This window comes from Narcine bancroftii, chromosome 3, assembly GCF_036971445.1.
Source record: "Narcine bancroftii isolate sNarBan1 chromosome 3, sNarBan1.hap1, whole genome shotgun sequence".
Classification (NCBI taxonomy): Eukaryota; Metazoa; Chordata; class Chondrichthyes; order Torpediniformes; family Narcinidae; genus Narcine; species Narcine bancroftii.
The window spans coordinates 265774376-265800769 of NC_091471.1; the positions used below are offsets into that span (position 1 = coordinate 265774376).

Genomic DNA, 26394 nt, shown 5'->3' on the forward strand with positions numbered 1-26394 from the left:
CACCTCCCCTTACCTGCGGGACGGGGAAGGGGGGGGGGGGGCAAGTCGACGTCACGGCCCGGGACACCAAACGGCGGACGACGCGGGCTCCCTCCGAGCTGAGGCCAGCCGGAACCCGCCCCACGGGATGCTGGGAACAGCCGCTCATCTGCATGCAATCTGCATATCAGAGCGCTCCGCCGACGGGGCTTCATGGTGGCGCTAGGGAGGGAGGGACGATGGGCGCTCGCTCTCGGATCCTCAATGATCCAGCAGCCCTCACCTCAGCTGGTAAACGACCTGCTCCCGTCTCACTGGCCTGACCCTTTGCTGCATAATCCGACCACATTTACCAAGTTCCATTCCCAGTGGTCGTCAACCTTTAACTTTCCACTCACCTCCCACTTTAAGTCATCCCTAGGGCATTGGGGCTCTGGGATGAGGAAGGGATGGCTAAAGGTGGGATGTGAGTGGAAGGGAAGGTTGAGGACCACTGCTCCAGATCCAATCGTTACTGAAATATTTTGCTTGAGAAAAATTGTCATTGGCCCATTGTCATGTGGTTTTCACCCACATCCCAACTTAAGCAACCCCTTCCTCATCACAGAGCACCAACAGCATAGGGATTACTCCAGTGGTCCTCAACCCTTAACTTTCCACTCACATACCATTTTAAGGATTCCCTCTACCATCGGTGCTCTGTGATGAGGAAGGGATTGCTTAAGGTGGGGTGTGGGTGGAAAGAAAAAGTTTGAAAGCCACTGTTTTAATCGTACCTAGCATGATGTGCATGGTGTCAGAGCTCCAAAGGGAATGGGCCAATGACAATTTTTCTCAAGTGAAATATTTCAGTAACATTTGGGACTGGACCAGTGATTCTCAACCTTCCCTTCCCACCCACACACCCCTTACTCATCACGGAGCACCGATGGCCTAGGGATTATTTAAAGTGGGATGTGAGTGGAAAGAAAAAGGTGGAGAACCACTGAAGTAATCTCTATGCTGTTGGGGCTCTGTGATGTGTAGTGGTGGTGTGTGGGTGGGAAGGGAAGGTTGCGAATTACTACTCCAGACCCAATTGTTATTGAAATATTTTGCTTGAGAAAAATTGTCATTGGCCCATTTCCTTTGGAGTGATGAAACCGCGCTGTTTAGGTCCTCACCACGCATTCACCTCTGTCCCTCAAAAGTCCCCTTCATGAAGGGTCTTTAAATCTTTCTCTTACACAAAGCTTCTGCTGACCAATCCCAATGTGTTAATTCAAACTCTTTTTGCCAATAATGTTTGTGCAAAGTGCCATGCTACCCAAACTAAAGAGTATCATGTGTGCAGAATCCAATTGATGGGATGTGGGCAGAAAGAAAAAATTTGAAAACCACTGTTTTAATTGACTTATGTGCACAGTTTCATAACTCCAAAGGAAATGGGCCAATGACAACTTTTCTCAAGCAAGATATTTCAGTAACGATTGGGTCGAGAGCAGTGGTTCTCAACCTTCCCTTCCCACTCACATACCACCTTAAGCAATCCCTTACTAATCACAGAGCACAGATGGCAGAGGGATGACTTAAAGTGGGATGTGAAAGGAAAGAAAAAGGTTGAGAACCACTTTACCACCCCACCTGCAGCATGTCCCATGAGTGAAGGAGATGTTGGATTCTCTTGATGGTTCTCTGAATGGATCGTCAAAGCAATTTGGCTGGATCCCTCTTCACTAGAACTCTGAAACAAGTCAAGTCACTTAATTATCATTCATACCATGCACGGTAAAGGAGAGATAGCATTATTCCAGGGACACAGAGCATATTTACATAAGTGTAAGTTAGAATAGAAGTTCAATACATTAAAATATTAAGATGTATACAATAGAAGTCCACAGTACCCTATGTTGGGAATTCAGGAGTCTGATAGCTTGGGGAGAGAAAAGGTGTTACCCAATCTGGATGTATGGGCCTGAGTGCTGCAGTACTTCCTACCAGATGGCAGAAGGAAGAACAATTTAAGTAAGGGGTATGTGGAGTCCTTCACGATGCTTATTGCCTTTTGCCTGCATCGAGTGTTGTAGATGTCCTTCATGGTAGGAAGAGAGCCCCCAATGATCTTTTCCACTGATTTCAATATCCTATGAAGGGGTCTTGCAATCCAAGGAGACACAACTTCCAAACCAAGCGGCGATGCATTTGCACAGGATGCTTTTACTACATCCTCTGTAGAATGTAGTGAGGATGGAGAGTGGGAGATGAAGTTTTCTCAGCCTTCGCAGGAAGAAAAGGTGCTGCTGGAGTTAAGGGACCAGGTGAGATTCTCTGCCAAGTGCATTCCAAGGAACTTGATACTCTGGGTGACCTCAACGGTGGAGCCATCAATAGTCTGCAAAGAGTGGTCCTCCCAGGCCCTCTTAAAGTCAACACCCTCTTGGTTTTTTATGTTCAGATACAGGTTGTTGACCCTGCGCCAGTCCATTAGTGACTGCACCTCATCTCTGTAGGCTGACCTGTCATTCTTATTAATCAGGTCCACTACAGTCGTGTTGCCAGCGAACTTGATGATGTGGCTCGAACTGTATTTAGCTGCACAGTTGTGGGTCAGTCGAGTGAACAGCAGTGGACTAAGCCTGCAGCCCTGCGCAGCCCCCGTGCTCAGTGTGATGTTCTTGGATGTGTTGTTACCAATCCAGACTGCCTGTCGTCTTCCCGACAGGAAGTCAAGAACCCAATTGCAGAAGGGGGAGTTCAGATCCAGCAGGCTCAGCTTCCTTATCAGGTACTGAGGTATAATTGTGTTGAATGCCAAGCTGAAGTCAACAAACAGCATTCGAGCTTACGAGTTCTTGTTTTCCAGGTGGGCAAGGCCTAGATGGAGGGTGGTGATGATGGCATCATCCGTAGAGCAGTTGAGTCTGTATGTAAACAAGCACCTAGATGCACTCCCCGTCAAATTAATTTTCATTCCTAATGCATTCTGGCCTCATGGTGACTATGGTGCGGATGAGACAGTCTCCCAGCTCCCATGGACTGTGTTTTTGCCAAGAATAACTGGAAAGGAAGCAGTGATGATCTCTGTTGAGGTTCATCTCAAGCAGCTGCATAACACATGATCCTGTGCTCTCTGGCCTGTTCCCAATGGGATGAACACTAAAACAAATATCAGCTGCTGATGCAAAACTATAAATTTAGTGAAATAAGAACTTTAGACTGCCTGAAACTTGTTGGTCTACAAGTGTAAGATGTCTGAAATCAAATGTTGACAACTGGCATAGAAGTGCAGGAGAATACACTAAGGCATATACTGAAACTTGGTGTAGCTCATGCAAAATTCTATGGGGAAAGACCACAACCTATGGTCCTGCAGCCACCGGACACAGGGGCTGTGTCCTGCATAACAGATCTTCAACTTTTCTCTGCTGCAATATTTGGGGACGGACATTTTAATGAAGTTGACATACAGCCATACCTCGACGTGACCAATCGAGTAATGTCCAATCACAGATATGTCCAAGGTCACCCATCTTGCTGGGCCACATTGGCTCACAGTTAAACAATGTTTCAATCTTAAAATTCTTATTCTTGCTTTTAAATCCTTGATTATACCTTTAGCCATCACTCCAATCTACATTGTACAACCCCTCAATATCTCCAGTCATCTTGGCCATCTGAAGATTAGTAATTGTTATGAGTTGTCAAAGCCTTAAATTCTGGAATTCACTCTCTAAATGTATTGGATCCATTAGAATTCTCCTCAAAACCATAAATGATTAAACTACTGGTCAACTGCCTAATATCTCTTTGTGGCTCAGTATCAAATTAATTCTCTCTTGTTAGGACCGTGAGGATAACTTAAAAAAACAAGCTGCTGCCTTTTTATTACACATTCTCACTAGAGCTTTCTTTACTTTTTGTTAGTGCAAGCTGAACACTTGGGAAATCAACAAAAGGAGCAAACTATTTTGGAACCATGTGGAAGAATGACCAGTGACTGAAATGAAGGTTACAATATGAGATGCGGAGTGTGATAGTACAGATCTATCACCAATGTACATAGTGTATATAGTTACTGTATCTAGACTGTGCTTACAGCGATTGGCTGAGAGCTAAGCCACGCCTATTGTCTGGGCCTTAAAGGGTTGTGTCCCTAGCCAGGTCGGATCATTCCGGACTGGTCAGCCACCTGTGAAGAGCTCCTGTCTTTTGCTAATAAAAGCCTTGGTTTGGATCAACAAGTCCAGACACCACTGCCACCTCAGTGATACAGGCCCTTCACAGTATTTTCGCCATCTTCGGATACGCCAATTCCATCCACAGTGATAGGGGGTCCTCATTCATGAGCGCAGAGCTGCAACAGTACCTTCTGGAGTGTGGTATCGCTTCAAGCAGGACCACGAGCTATAACCCACGCGGTAACGGCCAGTTCGAGAGGGAGAATGCCACCATATGGAGAGCGGTTACAGTGGCTCTCCGGTCTAAAGGTCTCCCCACCTCTCACTGGCAGGAGGTTCTCACTAGTGCCTTACACTCCATCCGCTCCCTCCTATGTACTGCAACAAATGCCACCCCCCACGAAAGGATGTTCCTTTTCCCGAGGAAATCCGAATCAGGAACCACTGTACCGGTATGGCTCACTGTCCCTGGCCCCGTCCTTTTGCGACGCCACGTCCGACACTCAAAGAACGACCCCTTGGTCGACCGAGTGACTCTACTCCACGCGAACCCACATTACGCCTACGTTGAGTTCCCAGACGGGCGGGAGGACACTGTTTCGGTGCGGGACCTAGCTCAGGACGCGGTAGACCCAGCAAACCCCCCAACCCAACCTTCCCCAACTCTTTATTCCCCAGGCCCCGTGCCGCAACAGAAGGACCAACAGCACCCCAACAACCCGGGCCACCCTGCCGACAACACGACTGGGGAATTGAGCGACGGAGCAGTCACACCCGACGAGCCCGCTGGCGACACCACTCCAGCGACCCCAATCCCGGCACCACGGCGGTCACGCCGGATGATCAGACCCCCTGACCGCTACAGTCCTTGACCTACCCCTTCCTTTCATTCTCTCCCTCGTTTTTGTTTTTTTTTCCAGGGTCAGTTCTCCAAGAAGGGGTGAATGTGATAGTACAGATCTATCACCAATGTACATAGTGTATATAGTTACTGTATCTAGACTGTGCTTACAGCGATTGGCTGAGAGCTAAGCCACGCCTATTGTCTGGGTCTTAAAGGGTTGTGTCCCTAGCCAGGTCGGATCATTCAGAACTGGTCGTCCACCTGTGAAGAGCTCCTGTCTTTTGCTAATAAAAGCCTTGGTTTGGATCAACAAGACTTTGGTTCTTTCGACGAGCTCTACACAGAGTGAGGGATGTGAAAGGCTGGAAGATAATCCAAAGATGAGGAGAGAATGACTGATTAAGAAGAAGGGTAATGTATGCTCAGGGCAAGTTTAAAAGAGTTTAATAGTTAACCATTTTAACAGTTGATGGTTTTAATAGCCTGCACATCAGAAAATGAGGAAGAGCCGAGAAGAATTGTAGGAAAGGCAGATGAACTTTGAATGTGGATTGGTGCATGGAATTAATTGTAGCCATTAGTGAAACTTGGTTTCAGGAGGGGCAGGACTGGTAGCTCAATGTTCCGGGATTCTGTTGTTTCAGATGCGATAGAGCAGGTTAAGGGATGAAAGGGGGAGGAGTGGCATTGCTCATCAGGGAAAATATCTTTTCACACAGAACAGACCACAGGGCTCATCGACTGAGCCTATAAAGGTGGAGCTGAGGATAGGAGTTGGGATGTTATGGTAAAGTTGTACAGGTACGATGCCGCTTTAATTGTCCATTCAGAGCCAGCTCTTCAGCGCTTGACGTCCTGTTTTGCGGAAACTGCCAAAATGTTTGGCATGGAAGTCAGCCATCAGCCAGCTCCCCACCATGACTACCAGCCCCCCCACATCTCCATCGGGCACACAAAACTCAAAACGGTCAACCAGTTTACCTATCTCAGCTGCACCATTTCATCGGATGCAAGGATCCTCAACGAGATAGACAACAGACTCGCCAAGGCAAATAGCGCCTTTGGAAGACTACACAAAAGAGTCTGGAAAAACAACTAACTGAAAAACCTCACAAAGATTAGTGTATACAGAGCCGTTGTCATACCCACACTCCTGTTCGGCTCCGAATCATGGGTCCTCTACCGGCATCACCTATAGCTCCTAGAACGCTTCCACCAGCGTTGTCTCCGCTCCATCCTCAACATTCCTTGGAGCGACTTCATCACCAACATCGAAGTACTCGAGATGGCAGAATCCGCAAACATCGAATCCACGCTGCTGAAGATCCAACTGCATTGGGTAGGTCACGTCCCCAGAATGGAGAACCATCGCCTTCCCAAGATCGTGTTATATGGCGAGCTCTCCACTGACCACCGAGACAGAGGTGCACCAAAGAAGAGGTACAAAGACTGCCTAAAGAAATCTCTTGGTGCCTGCCACATTGACCACCGCCAGTGGGCTGATATCGCCTCAAACCGTGCATCTTGGCGCCTCACAGTTCGGCAGGCAGCAACTCCTTTGAAGAAGACCGCAGAGCCCACCTCACTGACAAAAGACAAAGAAGGAAAAACCCAAAACCCAACCCCAACCCACCAATTTTCCCTTGCAACCGCTGCAACCGTGTCTGCCTGTCCCACATCGGACTTGTCAGCCACAAACGAGCCTGCAGCTGACGTGGACATTACCCCTCCATAAATCTTCATCCGTGAAGCCAAGCCAAAGAAGGCACAATTCTTTATCTGGACATCTAAAATCCAGAAAGCTCCAACAACTGGCATTTTTTTCCTGCTGTTGGTACAGCAGAGAGAGAGAGACGGCAGCGTGACTCGGGTGGGCAGGGGCGAGAGACAGCAGCGCAACTTGTGTGGGCGAGAGGGGAGAGAGAGAGAGAGACAGCAGCGCGATTTGGGTAGGTGAGGGGGGAGAGAGATAGCAGTGCTACTCGGGTAAATGAGGGGGGAGGAGAGACGGCGGCATGACTCAGGTGGGCAGGGGAGAGATGGCAGCACGACTCGGGTGGGCAAAGGGGAGAGAGTCGCCAGCGCGACTGAAAGGGGGTGGATACAGCAGCACAATTCGGGTGGGCTTAAATCTGGGGCCGCTGGCTTTTGTTCTGAAATCCGGAAAAATCCGAAGTTCGGAACACACTCAGCCCTCAAGGGTTCAGGATAAAGGATTGTGTACCTGTATAAGTCATTGCTGAGGCCAAATTTGGAGTACAGTTTTGATCACCTCACCAAAGGAAAGAGTGAAGAGAAGATTTACTAGGATGTTGCCTGGACTTCAAGAACTGAGTTACAGGCCAAGGTTAAATAGGTTAAGACTTTTATTCCTTGGAGCGGAGAAGGATAAGGGGAGATTTAAAAGAGGCATTTAAAATTATGAGGGGTATAGACTGAGAAAATGTAGGTGAGATACAAACCAGAGGATGTGGGTTAAGGGTGAAAGGGAAAAGGTTTAGGGGAACTTCTTCACACAGAGAGTGGTGGGAGAGTGGAATGAACTGCTAGTTGAAGTGGTTAGAAAAATTTGGACAGGTATGTAGATGGGAAGGGTATGGCGGGCTATGGAGTGGGTGCAGGCCAGTGGGACTAGACAGAATAATAGTTCGGCACAGACTAGAAGGGCTTATTTCTGTGCTGTAAATGTTCTATGGTTTTAAGCCCATATCCAAAATCTGTATTTATGTTAACATAGAATGAAAAAAATTCTAAATTATATCTGACCTTTATGTGAAAACTTGCCAGATGGAGGTGAATTTTCAAGGGTTGTGTATATTCTGGCTTCTGATAATACCAGCAGATAGACACTAACAATGACAACGGAGAGATACAATCTGTGCAACCATAGAGAGATACAAACAATGGCAGCAGAGAGGCACATAATCAGAGCCAACATTCCTTTCAGCTGAAACACAAAACTGCTGACACAAGGTAGCTGGGTTTCAAACTAAACAATAATCGGAGTACCTGTTAACATCTGAGTATGAGACGATGAGGGGCTGAAGGACTCTGAAGAGAAGGTGACAACGGCAGCAGACCAGCGAGGGGCTCAGCGGTTGAAGGACCCACACAGGCTACGGATTGTTGGTGACTTGCATTTGGGGGTTTTGCACGGGCTGCTGGTCACTGGCTCATGGAACCAGGTAGCTGAGCCAGGTTTTGAGAGAGTGCTGAGGGCAAGAGGGCTTCCAAAGGGCCTCGTGTCGGAGGTTTGGATCTGGAGCTCAGGTTGCCGAGTCTGTGCGGCTGCAGAAGCTGTGGGAACGCAGGAGGCGAATCCACGGACATTCACTGCCTCTGACAGGACTCTCTTTTACTTCTCTTTCTCTCGTACTGTAAGAGACACTGGGCGATACTAACCTTATGGCAGGCAGGCAAACATTACAGTACGTCATGCACATTATATTTTTAATGTACTATTACATGACAATAAAAGAAACCTTGAACCTTAAGAGGAACCTTGATACTCATAATTCTGCAGCTCAGAATTGCTGACACCCATTCTTACTGTAGGTCTTAAGAATCTTCAGTGCTTGACTGCCAAACATTAGAGATATTTGTCTTTCTACCCAAGAGGCTTGTACAGGTTGCACCTCTCTGCTGACATTGAAAATGAATAGCAGGCCCTGCTCATTACATCTCTCGCTCAAACTAGTAATTGACTGGATATTTCTCAGGTTGAGATGTCTAGAACCAGTCTTGGAATTAGAGCTTTGCCATTCAGAAGAACCTTCTTCAGCAAGAGGATGGTAAATCTTAGGAATTCTCTACCTGTGGTGATGCGACCACTAGCCGACTGCAGGGGGCGATCTCTGTACCTGCAGAAGGACCACCTGGGGGCTGACTCCACCTGGCCGGCTGTCAATCAGCCAACCCGAATATAAGCCTGAGCCGGCTCCTCCTGAGCCAGTCACACGGGAGCCACCGCAGCTGAAACTGGTGTGTGCAGACTTTTAGCAGAATAAAGCCTGTAGTACAGTCTTTCGTGCTTTGTGTCTGCTTGCTGCTACCACAGAGCGTCACACTACCCAAGAGGATTGAAAACTCACGTAGAATATTCAATATTGTTAAATATTGAGGATATCAAGGATCCGAGATTAGTGCAGGAAAATGAAACTGATGTTAACGATCTGAAAATACCGTGAGATAACTGAGCAGGTGTAAGGGACTGAATAGCTTTCTCTTGTTTCTAATGTTCGGATCTGAGCTACTCTTTTGTGCAGCAGTAGATGGTTATGATTTTTTACTGCCACTCTCAATAGTTTTGGATGCTATCTGTTTGTGCTTTCGCACACGAGGTGTATCCAAGATAACTACACGTGCAGCAAGAAATGCTGGGTGTAGGACCTTGAATTGCAGCTGATGTCACAACAATTGATCTGCACGGATGAGAGTTACGTGGACTGTATATTTCCAGCAGCAGGTGACTCCATGGCTTAAACATTTAGGTGAGGGAACGGATGATTGTTGGGCAGACCAGGCATTAGAAGGGAAGTGTATCTTGGTGAGAATGTGCTCAGAGAGCTGGAGAACAGTTGATAGCACTGGTGGGGAGCAGAGAGCAGAACTTCCCTTCGGAGAGAGGATGAAAACTTCTTCAAATAGGCACACCTTGATCATTTGGAAGGTAGTGGTGAACCAGAGAAACACAAGAACTGCAGATGCTTGTGTTTCTGTTCCCCGAGGCTTTTCCCTAGGTTTCTGTAGGGATCTTTGATCCCACCAGAATTTGTATCGATTTAATTTGACTGTACTTTACAGTTGTGTGGGGGTGGGGAATAAATACAAACTCTGTATGTGGCATGAATGTTAAAAAAAAAGATATGAAATGATTTAGAATCTCTAAAGTGAATAAATTGCCAGACTGGAAAAAAGTACTGTATGCCTCTAAAGTCATGGAAGGATTGGCGGAAGCTCTGAATGTCATTTTCTTATTCCATTTGGCTAGAAACTTAACATTGGAGGACAGTTAATGTGCTACTGTTTAATGAAGAAAGGAATAGATCATAATTTACATCAGAATTGGAGAAATTATTGGAAACATTTCTGAGTGACTGCATGTTTTATAACGGAGCACCAGAACTGCACTCAGCATTTAGAGAAATCAGTTTGATCAAGGACGGTCAACATGCATTTGATAAGGAAAGTTTATATCTAACTATAGTGCCATACAGCATAACAAAAGAGTCCACTTGCCCATCAAGTATCCACTTATATTAATCCCATTTTACAGTATTTGCTCTACAGTCTTGGATATTCAAAAGCTCACCCGGATATTAAATGTTGTAAGAGTCTCCACCACCCTTTTTTCCAGATTCCAACTATCCACGGGTTCCAAAAAAATCCTTCTCAGATCCCCCCTCACTTCCTACCCCTTCAACTTACCACCTCTAATATTAGTAAAACACAAAAGTCTGCAGACGCTGTGATTGTAGTGAAAACACAATCTAAAATTGGAGGGAAAAACACAAAAATGCTGGAGGAACTCAGCAGGTCACGCAGCAACCATAAGAGGTAAAGATGTATAACCAGCATTTCGGGCCTGAGCCCTTCAAGGTAGAATGAAGGGCTCAGACCTGAAACGGTGGGTATAAGTCTTTACCTCCTATGGATGCTGCAAGACCTGCTGAGTTCCTCCAGCATTTTTGTGTTTTTTCCTCCAATTTTAGACACCATTGTTGAGGTAAAGTTTCTAATAACCATATTATACCTCTATCAGGTCCCTCACTGCTCCTTTCTTTCCTTATAATGGGAACTGTCCATCCCAACATCAAATATGCATCTCAGTGTTGTCAGAGAGTTAAGCAATGTAGTTTTCATTGAAATTTAGTGCAGTCCCAAAGATAGGAGAAGCAGAAACTCTCACCACATTGAAAAATGTTCCTGGATGAGCATTTTGTGTCCTGTACCCTTCAGAGGCACAGCCCAAGAACAGAAAATTTACAGTAATCTGAATAGCACAACTTTTGGCTAGCATGGATATGATGGATCAAATGGCTCCCTTCCAAGCTATAAATTTGTATAATTCAATTGTTCTAGACTGACAGAGAGATACTGAAGGACTGAAAAATCACCAAGAGAAAGAGTGGAAATATTAGAAGGTGATACTGTATATAGAATGCATTTAATAGTCGAATTTTGTGGATCAATTTTTGGGGTAAAATTTAGACGGTTGACTATTACATGAACTCTACTTTTGACTGCACTAAGTACTTGCATCGTTTGGGGCGTCAGGAGCTCAGATGGGTGGGCGGGTGGCTGGGACCAGGTGGTAAGTTCGCGTTAGGGGTATCGGGAGCTCGGAATGGCGGGTGGCTGGGGCATCGGGAGCTCGAATTGGTGGGCAGCCTGGGTGTCGGGAGCTTGGATGGGCAGGCAGCTGGGGCATCAGGAGCTTGGGTGGGCAAATGGCTGGGGCATTAGGAGCTTGGATGGGTGGGTGGCTGAGGCGTCGGGTGCTCAGATGGGGAAGCGGCCGGGGCCAAAAATAGTGGAGTCGACTTTTACACAAGATAGGGTAGGGAGGGTATTTTTTTTAATATAAAGAATATATGGATTGGCGCAACATCTAGGGCCAAAGGGCCTGTAAATTTTTAATTTAAATTAAACATTCAGCACTGCAACAGGCCAATTCAGGCCTACGAGTCCGTGCCACACATTTTACTTACACCCCATTAAACCTACACCCCAGTACATTTTTGAAGGGGGGGGGGGATTAAACCAGAGCTCACAGAGAAAACCCACGCAGACATGGGGAGAAGGTACAAACTTCTTATTGATAGAGTGGGGTTTGAACCCAGGTCTGGTCCTGATTGCTGGCACTGTAAAGGTGGTGGTTCTCAACCTTTTTATTTCCATTCACATACCAATTTCAGTGTTCCCTATGCCAGTGAGTGTATTTTCTGTCTTCTGTGTCCCTATCTATCAATTCACCATGACAACCTCTTTCTCTCTCCCTCTCTCTGTCTATAGCTCTTGCAATCTTTTTGATTTTCTAATTGTTCTTCCCAGTCCTTGCAAAGTTTATCTTGCTCTTTCTCTGCCTAGCAATCAATACTGTGTAAAAGTCGACCCCCCCCCCCCCCCCACCATTTCAACATTGAACGAACATTTCAGCGCAGCACAGTATAGGGACGGCACGGTTGGCCTAGTGCAGTGATTCTCAAACTTATTCTTTCTACTCACATAACTTTTTAAGTAATCCTTATGCCATCTGTGATTAGTAAGGGATTGCTTAAGGTGGTATGTGAGTGGAAAGAAAAAGTTTGAAAACCACTGTTTTAATTGTACCTAATGGACTCGTTATGTGCATGGTTTCATAACTCCAAAGGAAATGGGCCAATGACAATTTTTCTCAAGCAAAATATTTCAGTAACAATTGGGTCTTGAACCTTCCCATTTACACACCACCTTAAGCAATTCTTTACTAATCACAGAGCACCGATGGCATAGGGATTACTTAAAAAGTTATGTAAGTGGAAAGAATAAGTTTGAGAATCACTGCACTAGGCCAACCGTGCCGTCCCTATACTGTGCTGCGCTGAAATGTTCATTCAATGTTGAAATGGGGGGTCGAATTTTACACAGTATTAATTGTTACATGTGTACAATACGGTATTCAGCTAGGCAGAGAAAGAGCAAGATAACCTTTGCAAGGACTGCAAGAACAATTAGAAAATTAGAAAGATTGCAAGAGCTATAGACAGAGAGAGGGAGAGAGAAAGAGTTTGTGTGTGTGTGTGAGAGAGAGAGAGAGTGAGTGAGTGAGAGAGAGAGAGAGAGAGGTTGTCATGGTGAATTGATAGATAGGGACACAGAAGACAGAAAATACACTCACACTCAATTCAAGGAAGTAAAAACAACCATTTTACCAGACAGCTCTCCTACAAATCTCAACAATTAACCTTAGTGCCTCAATACTTGAGGTAAGGTTTAGCTTGAGTGTTTTCTGTTGAAACGTCAGCAAGTTCATTGCAGGGACGAGGGGCCATATATCAGAGGTGCTTGTTTAATGTGATGTCACATGCCAATGGAGATGTAAATATTTTTTACACAGTTGTCTGCTCAGTAATAGACGCTGAGTCTGGATTTTGTCTCTCATGAGCTTTCTACTGAAAATTTGAGTTGTGAATAATCCATTTTTGGAACAAAAAGGGAGGAAAGACTGATTGAGCAGAGAGTCAGAAGTTTGGAGGTTAAAGTCACGGTCACGCTTAAGAGACCTGAGTAGAAATATTCAGATTGAATCCAGTGCTACACTGTTGGAAATGAATTAGATGTTAAACCAGTGTCCCACCGGGCCTTTGAAGGGAACAACAAAGAGAAGCTGGAGGAACTCACCAGATCTGCAAGTGTCCACGAAGAGAAATAAAAACACACAGAAATGCTGGAGGAGCTCAGCCGATCTCGCAGCGCCCATAGGAGGTAAAAGATATCTTTACCACTTATGGACACTGCGAGACCAGCTGAGTTCCTCCAGCATTTCTGTGTGCTTCACTCCATGGACAGAAATGGCCAGTCAACATTTTAGGAGTCTTGATAAAAGTTCCCGACACAAACGTGGACTGACCTGACCTGCTGATTCTTTCCAGTTCCTCATTGTCCACTCAAGATTCCAGAATCTTCAGTTTCTGTGGTTTTCCATTGTATTTTAAAGACAGGCAAGTTCTCCTGAGTGACCTTAGGGCCAACATTTAACATTCATATAGTATCACAGTTTATCTGGACATTATCACATTTCTGTTTATATGAGTTTGCAATGCATAAATTGGTTGCCATACTTCCTACACATGAGAGTGGCTAAACTCTGCAATTATATAATTGGGGGATAAAGTGCATTGGAACATCCTAAGATTGTGAAAGGTACTTTGAAATGCATTTTCTTCCCCCTCTTGAGAGGATTGAGCCTGCTTTTATTGCACATGATATAAGTCAAGGTTGCAGCTGTGGCTTTTGAAGTACAGGATTAAAGTCCAAAATTTCAGTAGAGATTTCGAATCCAAGGTTGCTGCAGAATGCACAGTTATTTGATAGATAGATATTTGCAGAATTGGATCTGTGTTCAGAACTGGGATGTGTTTATTAAGTTTGGTTGTGAAATACAGTTCTTGATATGCTGTTAAGTTATCTAATATTATTTCTTTCTTCCTTTGATTTTTTTTTGTCCAATCAATAAAGGGTCCTGATCTGAAGCGTTGACTGACTATTTCCATGGATGCTACCTGACCTGCTGAGTTGCTCCAGCATTGTTTGTTCAATGTTGTTAGCATTGTACTGCAGGAAGCACGTGAGCCATCTTGTTGCACCAACAGCAAAGTGAAAATGACCAGGAAATTTGCTTTTATACTGAGCATGGGCACTCTCCAACCAGTTTCTGTTGGACCACTCCCCAGTGCTATTCCTCCAACTCTCCACACCTTCCCTCTCCATTCACAGAGCTATCCCTACCCTCCCCATGTGCCCTCCCTTCCTCCCTTATCTACCTATTACCTCCTCCCTGTGGGCCTGTGTTCCCTCCCAACCCTTCCATTTAATTCAGCCATCTGCCAACATTGCTGTAACTAACAAGTAGTCCCGCCAAGCACAGATCTGGATTCAACAAGATTCAGTGAAACACAGTGAGTTTGGAACTGCAAACTGGGTCACCAAACGAGTGGGTCGGTGAGACGAAGCCACAAGGTTTGCAGCTCGACACTCATGGAGTGAAGCCTACTGAAGAGACTGAGCTGCAGGGAAGTGGTGCCTGCTTCGACGGTCATGGAAATGGTGCAACGTGGCGGAGACGGAAGTGGTTTCCCGATACGACCGGCGCGGTGGAGCAAGTATTAGTTCTGAGAAATCCCGAAGGATGTGTTGGTTGTGATCGACGTCGACCTGAGACGAGAGGCCTCAGGGCATTCGGATCGTCTGAGGTTGGGGAGGTTTTGAGGCAAACTGTTGCTGCCTCGAGAAACTGTGACTTGGTTGGTAGTTTCCCCTTTTGGATCTGGCAGTCAGTAACATCTAAGTCCTGCTGATGCTGGTAAACCAGCCCTAAGATGACTGTGGTTGGACTTTTTGTAACATCCAAACATATTTGCGGATGGGCTTATTTGTTCTTTGAAGTCTGGTCTTTGTAACATTGTTCATTTGAAATTGGGAAGTTGTTCATTTCTGCGATTGGGAGGAACGGGTTAGGGTTTAAATAATTAATGTTCTAAGTGGAATAGTCTATAAAAAAAAAGTTGGCTGTGCCAGTGTATTTTGGCTGTCTGTTATTGTTCGGATAGTAACTAATTTATTCCTAATTTTATGTTCAGTGCTTTGGATCAACGTGCATTGTGTTAAATGTGCTATTTACATAAACTACTACTATATATAAAGTATGCTGTTTGACTGCTGAGCTTTTACTTTAACCACAGTGCCTGCAGACTTTCATGTTTCACTCCATTTTTTGACACTTGAGTCTGCCAATTAGAGTTCAGGATATAAAATTCACAGAATTTTGTAAGCCAATTTACTGGGAAAAAAAACAAGGCTTGCTGAAAGGGACGAAAGCCAGAAATTACAGCAACTTTCCTCAACAAATACAGGGTGAAAGTGGAGAAATTACTTTGCATCAAGTGAACAAAAATGAAAATTACATCAAATCTGTCTCAATTATTTACCCCCAAACTTGATTTACAAGATATTAATCCAAGTATCTCCACTCTGACTCACTATTACGTTATCACGGCCTTTATTTTGTGTTGTTGAGCCTGGAACACACTACAAGCTGGTCAACAGCACACGTTCACCTGCTCTTCTTTGAAATATTGCTGTAGACCTTTTACATCCATCGGTGGAACTTTGGTTTATAGATTCGATAAAAAAAAATGGGAACTTCATCGATGTAAACTCCTTCAACACTGCACATGGGTTGTCTGCTTAGACAATTTGCTTGCCTCAGGGGCTTGAAACCATGGTTCTCTGACATACTATTTATGAAGACAACAAGAAATAAACTAATTATCTTTAAATGATTGATGATTCTTTTTTAAAGTGAAAATCTACAAATCTAGATCATGAGTCCCTCATTCACAGGAAGAGAGAATTTTTCAAAACATGAACAGTAAAGTCAATTATACTAAATGCAGAGTTACACAGTATATGCAATATTGCTGGCTCCCCATTCAGCTCTGGATCACCTCGAGAACAGCAATACATACATATGGCTGCTCTTCATTGACTACAGCTTGGCCTTCAATACCATTATTCCCTCAGTGCTGGTCAAGAAGCTACAAACTCTCAGCCTCTGGACACCCCTCTGCAACTGGATCCTTGACTTTCTCATCAGAAAACTACAATCAGTACGAATTGGAAACAACGTCTCCTCCTCACTGACTATTAACACAGGTATATCCCAAGGATGCGAGCTGTGTGGCCAGACACAATTCCAATCCTATCGACAAGTTTGCCAATTACACCACAGTTGTCGGCAGAATCACAAATGGCAATGAGGAAGTGTAGAGGAGGAGCAGCTCATCAAATGGTGTTACGACAACAACCTTGCATTCAATGTCAGCAAAACCAAAGAGATGATTGTGGACTTCAGGAGGAAGTCAGGGGAACACGACCCAGTCCGCATCAAAGGCTCAGTAGTGGAGAGGGTCAAGAACTTCAAATTCCTGGGTGTCAAAAATCTGAGGATCTGTCTTGATGCAATCACAAAGAAGGCTCGCCGGTGACTATACTTTGTGAGGTGTCTGAGGCGATTTGGTATGTCACCGAAGACTCTTGTAAACTTCTAAAGGTGGAGAGCATTCTGGCTGATTGCATCACTGCCTGGTATGGAGATGCCAACACTCAAGACTAGAATAAATTCCAGAGGGTTGTTATCTCAGCCTGCGACATCACAAGCATCAGACTTCATTGAGGACATCTACATGAGGTACTGTCTTAAAAAAGCAGCCTCTTATCCTCAAGGACCCCCCACCATGACCTCTTCACTCTGATACATCGGGGAAAAGGTACAGGAGCCTAAAGATGATCACACAATGGCACAAGGACAGATTCCTGAATAATCAATGAACCAAAAACACTGCCTTACTTTTCGTGCACTAGTATTTTAATTTTTTTTATAGTAATGTTGTAAGATGGTTATAATATGAATGTTTGCTCTATGACACTGCCACAAAACTTCAAATTTCACGACTTGTTCATGACAATAAATTTTGATTCTGATAATATAATAAATCAAAGCTTCAGAAAATTGGTTCACATCCAAATACAGGCAGTCCCTGGGTTAAAAAAAAACATCTGATTTACGGTCAATTTGTATTTACGAACCGACAAGCCGGGCAAAAGTAGAACACTGTCAATTTCCGGTTCGAGCGTGGTTGAGTCAGCATTGCAAGAGAGTAGCGTACCGTATAGCGCAAGCACAGGTACAGATATGAATTTAAAAAGTATAGATTCAAACATCGCATCTGTACAGTACTGTGTATTGTTATTTTGCTAGTTTACAAGTGACTCGTGAATTAACAGTTTGGTGACTCTTTACTGCTTCCTTGGGTTAAAGGCAGCTAGAAATGAACAGATGCTTCTTTGCAGCTGATGTACAAGCTCTGTACAAATCTCCCCTGATGCCTTCTTCAAGAAATTGACGCCAGTAGTAAACCCCCTCTCTTCAGCAGCAGAATCAAACCCTGACTCTCCAGCAACAGGTCCATCCTGTCCACAGTTACCATCTCTCCATCATCTTCTCCTACATAATCCAATTATGTACTGTATTACTAAATGCAAGATGTAGTGTATTTGGAAGTGTTTCTTAAGTGTTTTACATGCATAGAAAGGTAAAATATGTACTAAATATGCTACATACGAAGATTAACATTTGACGAACTGATGCGAAATAAGGACTGTATGCACTTGTTCCTACTTAAATACAGATTTGAATTAACGGCACACCTAGGTAATGGAACTTGTTTTTAACCCGGGGACTGACTTTAAAACAACAATCATCAACACAGGTTGGCAGAGCAGGTAGTGAGAAATGCAAATCAATACCCTTCTCAGATATCATCACCTAATACATCAACACACTTCCATGAAAATCGGGCTGGCGGTCTGCTGCGAGACGACCTACCGCCTGTCCCAAACTCTTAATCCCAGAGTTGTGGGTTCGGGTTCCATAGCGGTTAGTGCAAAGCTGTTACAGCGCCAGTGATCGAGACCTGGGTTTGAATCCCGCGCAGTCTGTAAGGAATTTGTACGGGAGTTCCCCAGGGGCTCAAGTTTCCTCTCACCATTTGAAATGTACTGGGGGGTCGCAGGTTAATTGGGTGTAATTGGGAGACACGAGTTTGTGGGTGAAATGGCCTGTTATAGTGCTGTATTGTCTAACTTTTTTTAAAAATTAAAAATTCCTTGCAAGTTATCAACTCAAGAAGTATGTTTGCACCAGCAGTGGGCACAGTGAAATGGACTCACGATGATGGAGTATAGTCTGGCCAAGGGGGTGTGAGGGGGGAATAGTAGTGCTGAGGTCAGACCTCTCTCCTGATAGAAATTTGCTGGCTTTTTCACCATGGAAGTAGCAGGCTCAGGAAAACATGCAATGGCTGCAACATGATGTGCAGAAGGACTTGGGAGAGCTTGTCCATGAATTGGAAAAAGGTTGGTTTGCAGATACAGCTGGCTATCAAGAGGTCAAATGGAATGTCGACCTTCATTTCCAGAGGGATTGAATTTAGGAACAATGAAGTTATACTGCAACTGTACAAAGTACTGGTGAGACTGCATCTGGAGCTCTGCATGCAATTCTGGTCTCCTTACTGGAGGAAGAATGTACTGGCTTTGGAGGCAGTTCACCAGGTTGATGCCAGGGATGAAGGGGTTGGCCTATGAGAAGAGATTTGTCTGGGAATGTACTCGCTGGAATTTAGAAGAAAGAGAGCAGACATCTTATAGAAACAAGCAAAATTATTAAAGTCATAGATAAGACAGATAGTGCAAAAATTATTAAAGTCATAGATAAGGTAAGTTGTTTCCTTTGGAAGAGGAGACCAGAACTAGGGGACATAGCCTCAAGATTCAGGGTAGTAGATTTCAGACAGAGAAGAGGAGGAAATGCTTTTCACAAAGGGTGGTTGGTGAATTTGTGGAATTCATTGAAGCAATAGAGGCGAGCTCAGTAAATACATTTAAGATAAGGTTGGATAGATTTCTACATTGTTGGGGAATTAAGGGATATGGGGAAAAGGCAGGTAGGTGGATCATCAGACCAGCCATGATTGAATGGCGGAGCAGGCTAGCCAGGCTGGATGGCCAACTCTCATTCCTATTTGTTATGTTATGCTCTTATGTGACCCTTTAAGGAAAAGACCTGGTCCTAATCTGCAGTCACACAGGAGACTGCAGCAGGTGCTGGAATCTGAACCTAAACACAATCTGCTAGAGGAACGCAGGGTGTCAAGCAGCATCAGTGGGAGAAACATGGTTGATGTTTCAAGCCAAAACCCTTGATTATCAAGACTATCAAAGACATCAGATTGTATTTAGCTTCAGTCCCAATTTCAGCCTGACTAGGTAATAGAAAATGCTTTTCCTTCTAAGCACCCTAAAGGCTAACATGATAAGGGTGTACCAGTGCTTATTACCCATTGTTAATTACTTCCTGAACTGGACATCTTTCAGAGGGCAGTTAAGAGTCAACCACAACTAGTAGGAATAAAGTTACATGTACACTGTAATTGGGTTAGAATAGAACATCTCTGAAGGATGTTAGTGAACTAAATGGGCTCAGTCATGGGTACCTTTATCTAGTCCCCAGCCACTTTGGTATGATTTCAACTCTCAATTTCGGACCATTTGTTCAGACTTCTGAATAGTAGAGAGACATCTTAGTTTTCACAGCGAGAAAACCAGTGAACATTGACAATCAGTGATCGATTCAGCGCTGGGAGCCCAGTGTTTATCAGAAGAGGATGCAGGTCACCGAGTCACAAAGATCCCACTTCCCCAAGTCTTGAGGTTTATTAAACAATTGCATCTACTGCATCATGTAGGACAGGTTAAACTTTAACCCCTCTTAAGGTGACAACAAAAATAATTTGCATTCATGTTGCCCCCTTAACAAAATTTTTTAAAATCGCAATGTACTTCACAGGAGGAATCATCGAAAGAATATTACACACGTGTCCCATCGGCAATATTATGGCTAAAGACCAAAAGAAATTTAAAGAGTCTGTAAAAGGGAAAGAAGCAGAGAGGTTTAGAGAGGGAATTCCAGAGAGAACCTTGTTAGCAGACAATATGTAACAACTAAAACCAGCAATTCCAAAAAGGCCAGAATTAGAGGACACAGAGATCATGGTGGCTTGCAGAGGGAGGGGAATGTGACTGGAGTGAGAAAAGGTTTTAAGGGGTGTGGAAAGATTTGAATGTTAAACCTGAGCCAATACCAGATCTAGGAGCCAATGCAGGCCAGTGACTAGTAGGCAGTGCAGGTCAGTGAGCAGGAGCCAGTGGAGGGCAGTGACTAGCAGGCAATGCAGGTCAGTGGCCAGTGACTGGGTAGCAGTGCAAGTCAGTCTTTGTCAACTACACGGAACACTAATTCTTCATGGTGGGAGGGAAGCAGGAGGATAAAACCTGAGACAATTTCAGATAAAAGTGCTATGACTTCCAAAGGCATGATAAGCTCCAAATAATAATGCATCACCGGCACAATGCAACAGACTGGACTGCAGCCACAGAGGAGGCACGGCATGTCTGACTATATACTGGACATTAGTCAGGATCAGAAGCCTGTGCTGATTAACCCCAATCTGTCCTTGGGCAAGTGAAATAAACGTCCACTGTCATTGGAAGCCCAGCCATTTGAAACCAGTGTTAGTCGGAAAAAGTGAAAGAGATGGGGAGGAGACTGCAGCCCTTCTTATCTCTTAGAATGATCCACCAGCAAGTCTTTCATGCTGAAGCTGGATCTTTGAACATGTTATCCAACTCAACCCCCTCCCCTGCTCTTCCTCCATAGCTACACAAAGATTGCCCACTATTTTTTGACTTTTCTGCGATTAGGAATTGTTTCTCTCTTGTTACTTTATCAAAATCTACTGTGAATTGGAGGGTTCGATAGCACCTTCCACTAACCTTCTCTGGTTCAAGAACAACTACATCTGGTCTCCAGACTCTCCACACAACGAAACTCTCTTGTCCTTAGTATTAGTTTAGAATGACACTGTACCCACAGCACAGAACCAGGCCATTCTGTCTGGTGTTTAAACTCACACAATATGTTCCCATCTTGTTCATCCAATATTTTGTCAGACAACCCACTTTAACCATATAACAATTACAGCACAGAAACAGGCCAATTTGGCCCTTCTAGTCCGCACTGATCCAAGTACCCTCCTCTAATCCCACTTACCAGCACTCTCCCCCTCCCATCCATATACTTATCCAACTCTTTCTTAAATGACAAAATTAACCCTGCCTCCACCATCTTCCCCGGAAGCCCATTCCACACAGTAACCACTCTCTGAGTAAAGCAGTTCCCCCTCATGTTACTCCTAATCCTTTGCCCGTCAACTCTCAACCCATGACATCTCTCCTACTCTCAATGGGAAAAGCCTTTCCACATCAACTCTATCTATCCCTCTCATTATCTTAAACATCTCTATCAAATCCCCTTTCAGCTTTCTACGTTCCAAGGAATAAAGACCTAATTTGCTAAATTTTTCCTTGTATTCCAGATGCTAAAACCCAGGCAACATTTTTGTAAATCTACTTTTGATCAAGCTCATCCATTTTCCCTTCCTTATTAAAAGAAATTTAGACATACAGCATGGTAACAGGCCCTTCTGGTCCACGAGCCCAGGGCACTAAAATACCGCAATTAACCTACAGCCCCGTATGATTTGAAGGGTGGGAGGAAACTGGAGCACCCAGAGGAAACCCATGTAGAAATGGGGAGAATGTACAAACTCCTTGCAGATAGTGCTGGATTCAAATCCAGGTCATGGTTAGCTATACTAACTGTAACGCCCCTCTCTCACATACTTATTTATTTCCCCCTTTAATGCATCAATAATAGGTCACAGTGGGCCATAAAGTCAGCCATCTGCCCTAATGCTGCCCTTGCCCCCTCAGAGGGAACATGGATTGCCTCGAGGTCTACCATTGCAAGTATGAATTGAAAGAAAAGCTGTGGTTTGTTTGGCTTGATATGCCAGAGAGTGAGCAGTGCAAAGCAAGGCAGGCGTGGAAGCAGCGTGACCGTGATACTCACTCATACACTGATAACTGGTTTTACTGTTCAGTGATTTACTGCACAATGTACAGTTGGTGGAGCTGGAAAAGCTTCCCGGCACTAACTCGTGGCCATTGTTACACTTTCTCTTTTCTTTTGGACTTTCCTTTTCTTTCTCTTTGGTCTTACCCTAAAAAAAGCAAAGGAACACAAAAATCATTCACTTCAAAGACTCAAACGCACAGAAGGAGGTCATTTGGCCTCACTTGAGCCTGCCCTGACACAATTAGATATGGTTGCCCTGCACTGGTAACCCAAACCCCACCTCATCAATCTCAGCTTCAACTGCTTCTTCAATGGACTGTTCCCCCTCCCAGCCTCAGCAAATTTCTGTGGGAAAAGATCCAGATCTATGTTGCTTCCTGACAGCATATTTGAATGGCCTAAACTTCCCATGTGATGTCTGTTCTTGTGAAAATCTGATGCAGGCATCCTCTCTGAATCAAAGGAACGGTTGTCATCTGTACCAGTAAGTACAGATCTCAGTTGAACTCTTCTGTTAAGAACCTCATCTCAGGTTTCCTGGGCTATGCGTCAATTTAGGGTTGACTCTAAGGATAAGGCCCAGTTTTTGTTTATTCACCAGATCCATGCCAATAAGCAATACCAATGTTATTTATTCATTGTCTCACTCGCAAGGCTGCAATTTACCATCATTCTTTAATCGCCTGCTGGAGCATCTCAATTTTGGTGGAACTGGAGTCATATAAAGACCAGAGCATATTAAGGTGGCAGGTTTCCTTCCAGGAAGGATATTAGTGAACCAGATGGGGTTTTTACTACAGTCTTGCATCACACACACCATTACTGATAACAGATTTTTATTTCCGCTATAGAGTTTGGACTCTGGATCAAAAGTCCAGGAACTTATTACTAGCCCAGTAAATCTACAATCTCACCACAATAACATACAGTATATGCAGCATTTGTAGAGCTGAATCTTTCGACCCCATACCACTTTGCTGGCTGTTCCCAAAATGAGGCAGTGTAAATTTAATGAACCATAGAACATTACAGCAGAGAAACAGGCCCTTCGGCCTTTCTGATGTGTAATAAATTATTTTATTTGCTTAGTCCCACTGACCTGCACCCAGTCCATAGCCCTTCATACCCCTCCCATCCATGTACCTGCCCACATTCTTCTTGAATGTTAAAATTGAGCCCATGTTTACCACTTCAGTTGGCAGCAATTTCTACACTCCCACCACTTTTTGTGTGAAGTTCCCCCTAAACTTTTTCCCTTACACTCTTGACCCATGTCCTCTGGTTTGTATCTCACCTCCGTCAGTGGAAAACCCACTTTAACGGGGCCCCTCATAATTTTAAATACCTCTATCAAATCTCCCATCAGTCTTCTGTGCTTCAGGGAATAAAGTCGTAACCTGTTTAACCTTTCCCTATAACTCAGTTCCTGAAGTCCAGGGAACATCCTAACAAATCGTCTCTGAGCTCTTTCAATCTTATGAATACCTTTCCTGTAGTTAGATGACCAATAGTGCACACAATACTCCAAATTTGGCTTCATCAATCAATGTCTTATACTGTACAACTTTACCATAATGTCCCAACTCCAGTACTCAATACTTTGATTTATGAAAGCCATTATGCCAAAAGCTCTATTTATAACCCTATTCACCTGTGAAATCATTTTCAGGGAATTATGTATCTGTATTCCCAGATACTTCTGTTCTACCAGTTCTCAGCGCCCTACCGTGTATGTCCTTTCTTAGTTTGCCCTTCCAGAATGCAACGTCTCATATTTCTCTGCATTAAATTCCATCTGCCATTTTCCAGCCCATTTTTCCAAATGAATCCAGAGAATTCATTCCATATCTTGGCTGCGTGACTATGTAGCTCGCCACCATCATCCTTGGAATGGATCAGAGTTCAGATTTGAAGTGTGAGAGCACAGCTTGTTTTCAGGACATGATGGGTAAATCCCATAACTGTTTATCAATCACACAGGCACCTTTGACAGCAAATTCCTGCAAACCCTTCTCACCTTGTCCTTGAAGGAGCCAGTCATCCTGTTCTTGAGGGAACTTAATGTTCTTTTCACTTTTGTTCCTTTCTCAGGCCGATCACTTTTGTCATCATCCTCTTTCCTTTAAAGAGAGGGAGAGAAAGTTGCAAACTTACACAACTAGATAATGGACAATTTGCTAAGTTCCATTCAAATGAATGAGGATTTTCTAACATTCCTAACAATATCCCATGAAATTGCACTAAACATAAATAATTTTTCTCAGAATGATTGGTCTTCAGTGACTTTTTTTCCTCCCCTTTAGCTTGTTCAAGCCTATGCCCGACAGGGCATCACACATTAACTTGATAAAAGAGTTTAAAATTGCATCAACTGGAAATAGTCATGGAGTTTTACAGCAATGGAATCAGATTTTTTAGCCTAACATGTCCATGCCAATCATGTTGTCTACCTAAGCTAGTCCCATCAGCCGATGTTCAGCCCATATCCCTCTAAACTAGCCATTCTTGACCTTTTTTCAGCTAGGCGCCCCTCCCCCGCTGAAACTCTGCTCAAAATTTATGGGCCCCCTCCCCTGTGAAACAGTCAAGTTTTGGTTTCTTCCATACTTCTCTCCTACTGACTACGTAAAAACATAAACAAATACATGAGGTGAAAACAAGATTTTTACTTAAATGCGCGGTGGCCCCCCCTAGGGGGCACTCTAAACCTTTTCTATCCATGTGCCATGTGCCTGTCTAAATGCCTTTTAAACATGACAATTCTCCCCACCTCGACCACTTAATCTGGCAGCTCATTCTATGTACTGCGTGAAGAAGGTGCTGCTCACGTCCCTTTCAAATCTTGCCCCTTTCACCTTAAATCTATGCTCTCTAGTTTTAGATTCTCTACCCTGAAAAAAAATACCATGACTTTTTATCTTATTCATGCCCCTTGTGATTTTGTATGGACTTCCTCCATCGAGAAAAATCCCAGCCTTTCGTAATTCAAGCCACAAATCCTGTTATAATCCTCATGTACCTTTTATTTTCACCTTTTCCAGTGACAGAAATAAAAACAGAAGGTGATGGACAGAGAAACAAAAACGTTGTCCTGAATCTTTTACTCTCCACAGATAACAGCTTGAACTACTGAGAACTGTACTTACGTTATATTAAGATAAACTTGAATTTTCCCCATTATTTTCTCAAATGATTCCTGTTCCTCAGATGAAACATTAAACTGAAATATTAAGTCTTACATCCTCCTTGGATATGAATCAGCTAAAGGCACATTTTGAAGGGTTCTCCATTAGAATTCTGAGCAATGTTTATTTCTCAACCAAAACCACAAAAAAAACCCCATCTAGATCACACGGCCAATATGCCTTTGTGTAAGTGGGATCTGTGTCCAGGCTAGATCCCCTTTTACCTCGCTGATTTTTAAGCATTTTGGGGTCTCCTACAGCCCTGAAAGATTCAGTGTTATCACAAGTTATTTCAAGCTGGTGGAAGTGGGTGAAGGAGATGTGGGTTTTATCAAACATCTATCAAAGGTGGAAAATAAATGATATTGTATTAACTCTACCAATTTTCCTTTCCATTTGATCTAGAATGGGAACCTTGTCAGTTTGTTTCCATCATTAGTGTATTCCCTGGATTGTATTCGCTTTAATAAATGGAAGATGGAGCTTGCTCCATCACAGATGTATTAAGAAAGAGAAACACAGATAGGACATTCTGCCCTTTATGTTTTCTCCACCATTCAGAACGTCAAGGTCAAGTTTTTACCCTAACACCACTTTCCCGCTCTAATTCTAATATCCTTCAATTCCTTTAATATCTATAAATTTATTGATCTGTTTGGTTGATCCCATAGCCACTTACAACGCAATGGGAAAATCCATGAGAGAAAAATCCGTGGGCGGCACAGTTGGCGTGGCTGTTAGCACAACGCCTTTACTGCGCTAGCAATCAGGACTGGGGTTAAAATTCCACGCTGTCTGGATGGATTTTCCCTGGAGGGGGGGTTCCGGTTTCCTCCCACCGTTACAAAGGTACTGGGGTTGTAGATTAATGGGTGTAAATTGAGCGGCACAGACTCGTGGGCTGAAATGGCCTGTTACCGTGCTGTGTGT

At 44.0% G+C, this 26394-nt stretch overlaps 1 protein-coding gene and 1 long non-coding RNA gene across 5 annotated transcripts in view; one reads left to right on the plus strand and one right to left on the minus strand.

Annotated features, from left to right (window-relative positions):
- The window catches only part of arhgef18b (rho/rac guanine nucleotide exchange factor (GEF) 18b), a 128741-nt gene that overhangs the window by 60241 nt on the left and 42106 nt on the right, over nucleotides 1–26394 (minus strand). For all 4 annotated transcript variants that reach the window (XM_069928027.1, XM_069928026.1, XM_069928025.1 and 1 more), the window contains 2 exons: nucleotides 24297–24399; nucleotides 22274–22424 (listed from right to left, as the gene is read on the minus strand). In XM_069928027.1, coding sequence (XP_069784128.1) covers nucleotides 22274–22424; nucleotides 24297–24399 — 254 coding nt within the window. The remainder of the gene's footprint in view (nucleotides 1–22273; nucleotides 22425–24296; nucleotides 24400–26394) is intronic.
- LOC138758704 (uncharacterized) lies at nucleotides 213–15349 on the plus strand. The gene is made up of 3 exons (XR_011354388.1): nucleotides 213–270; nucleotides 2111–2276; nucleotides 14200–15349. It is a non-coding gene; the product is annotated as an uncharacterized lncRNA (long non-coding RNA).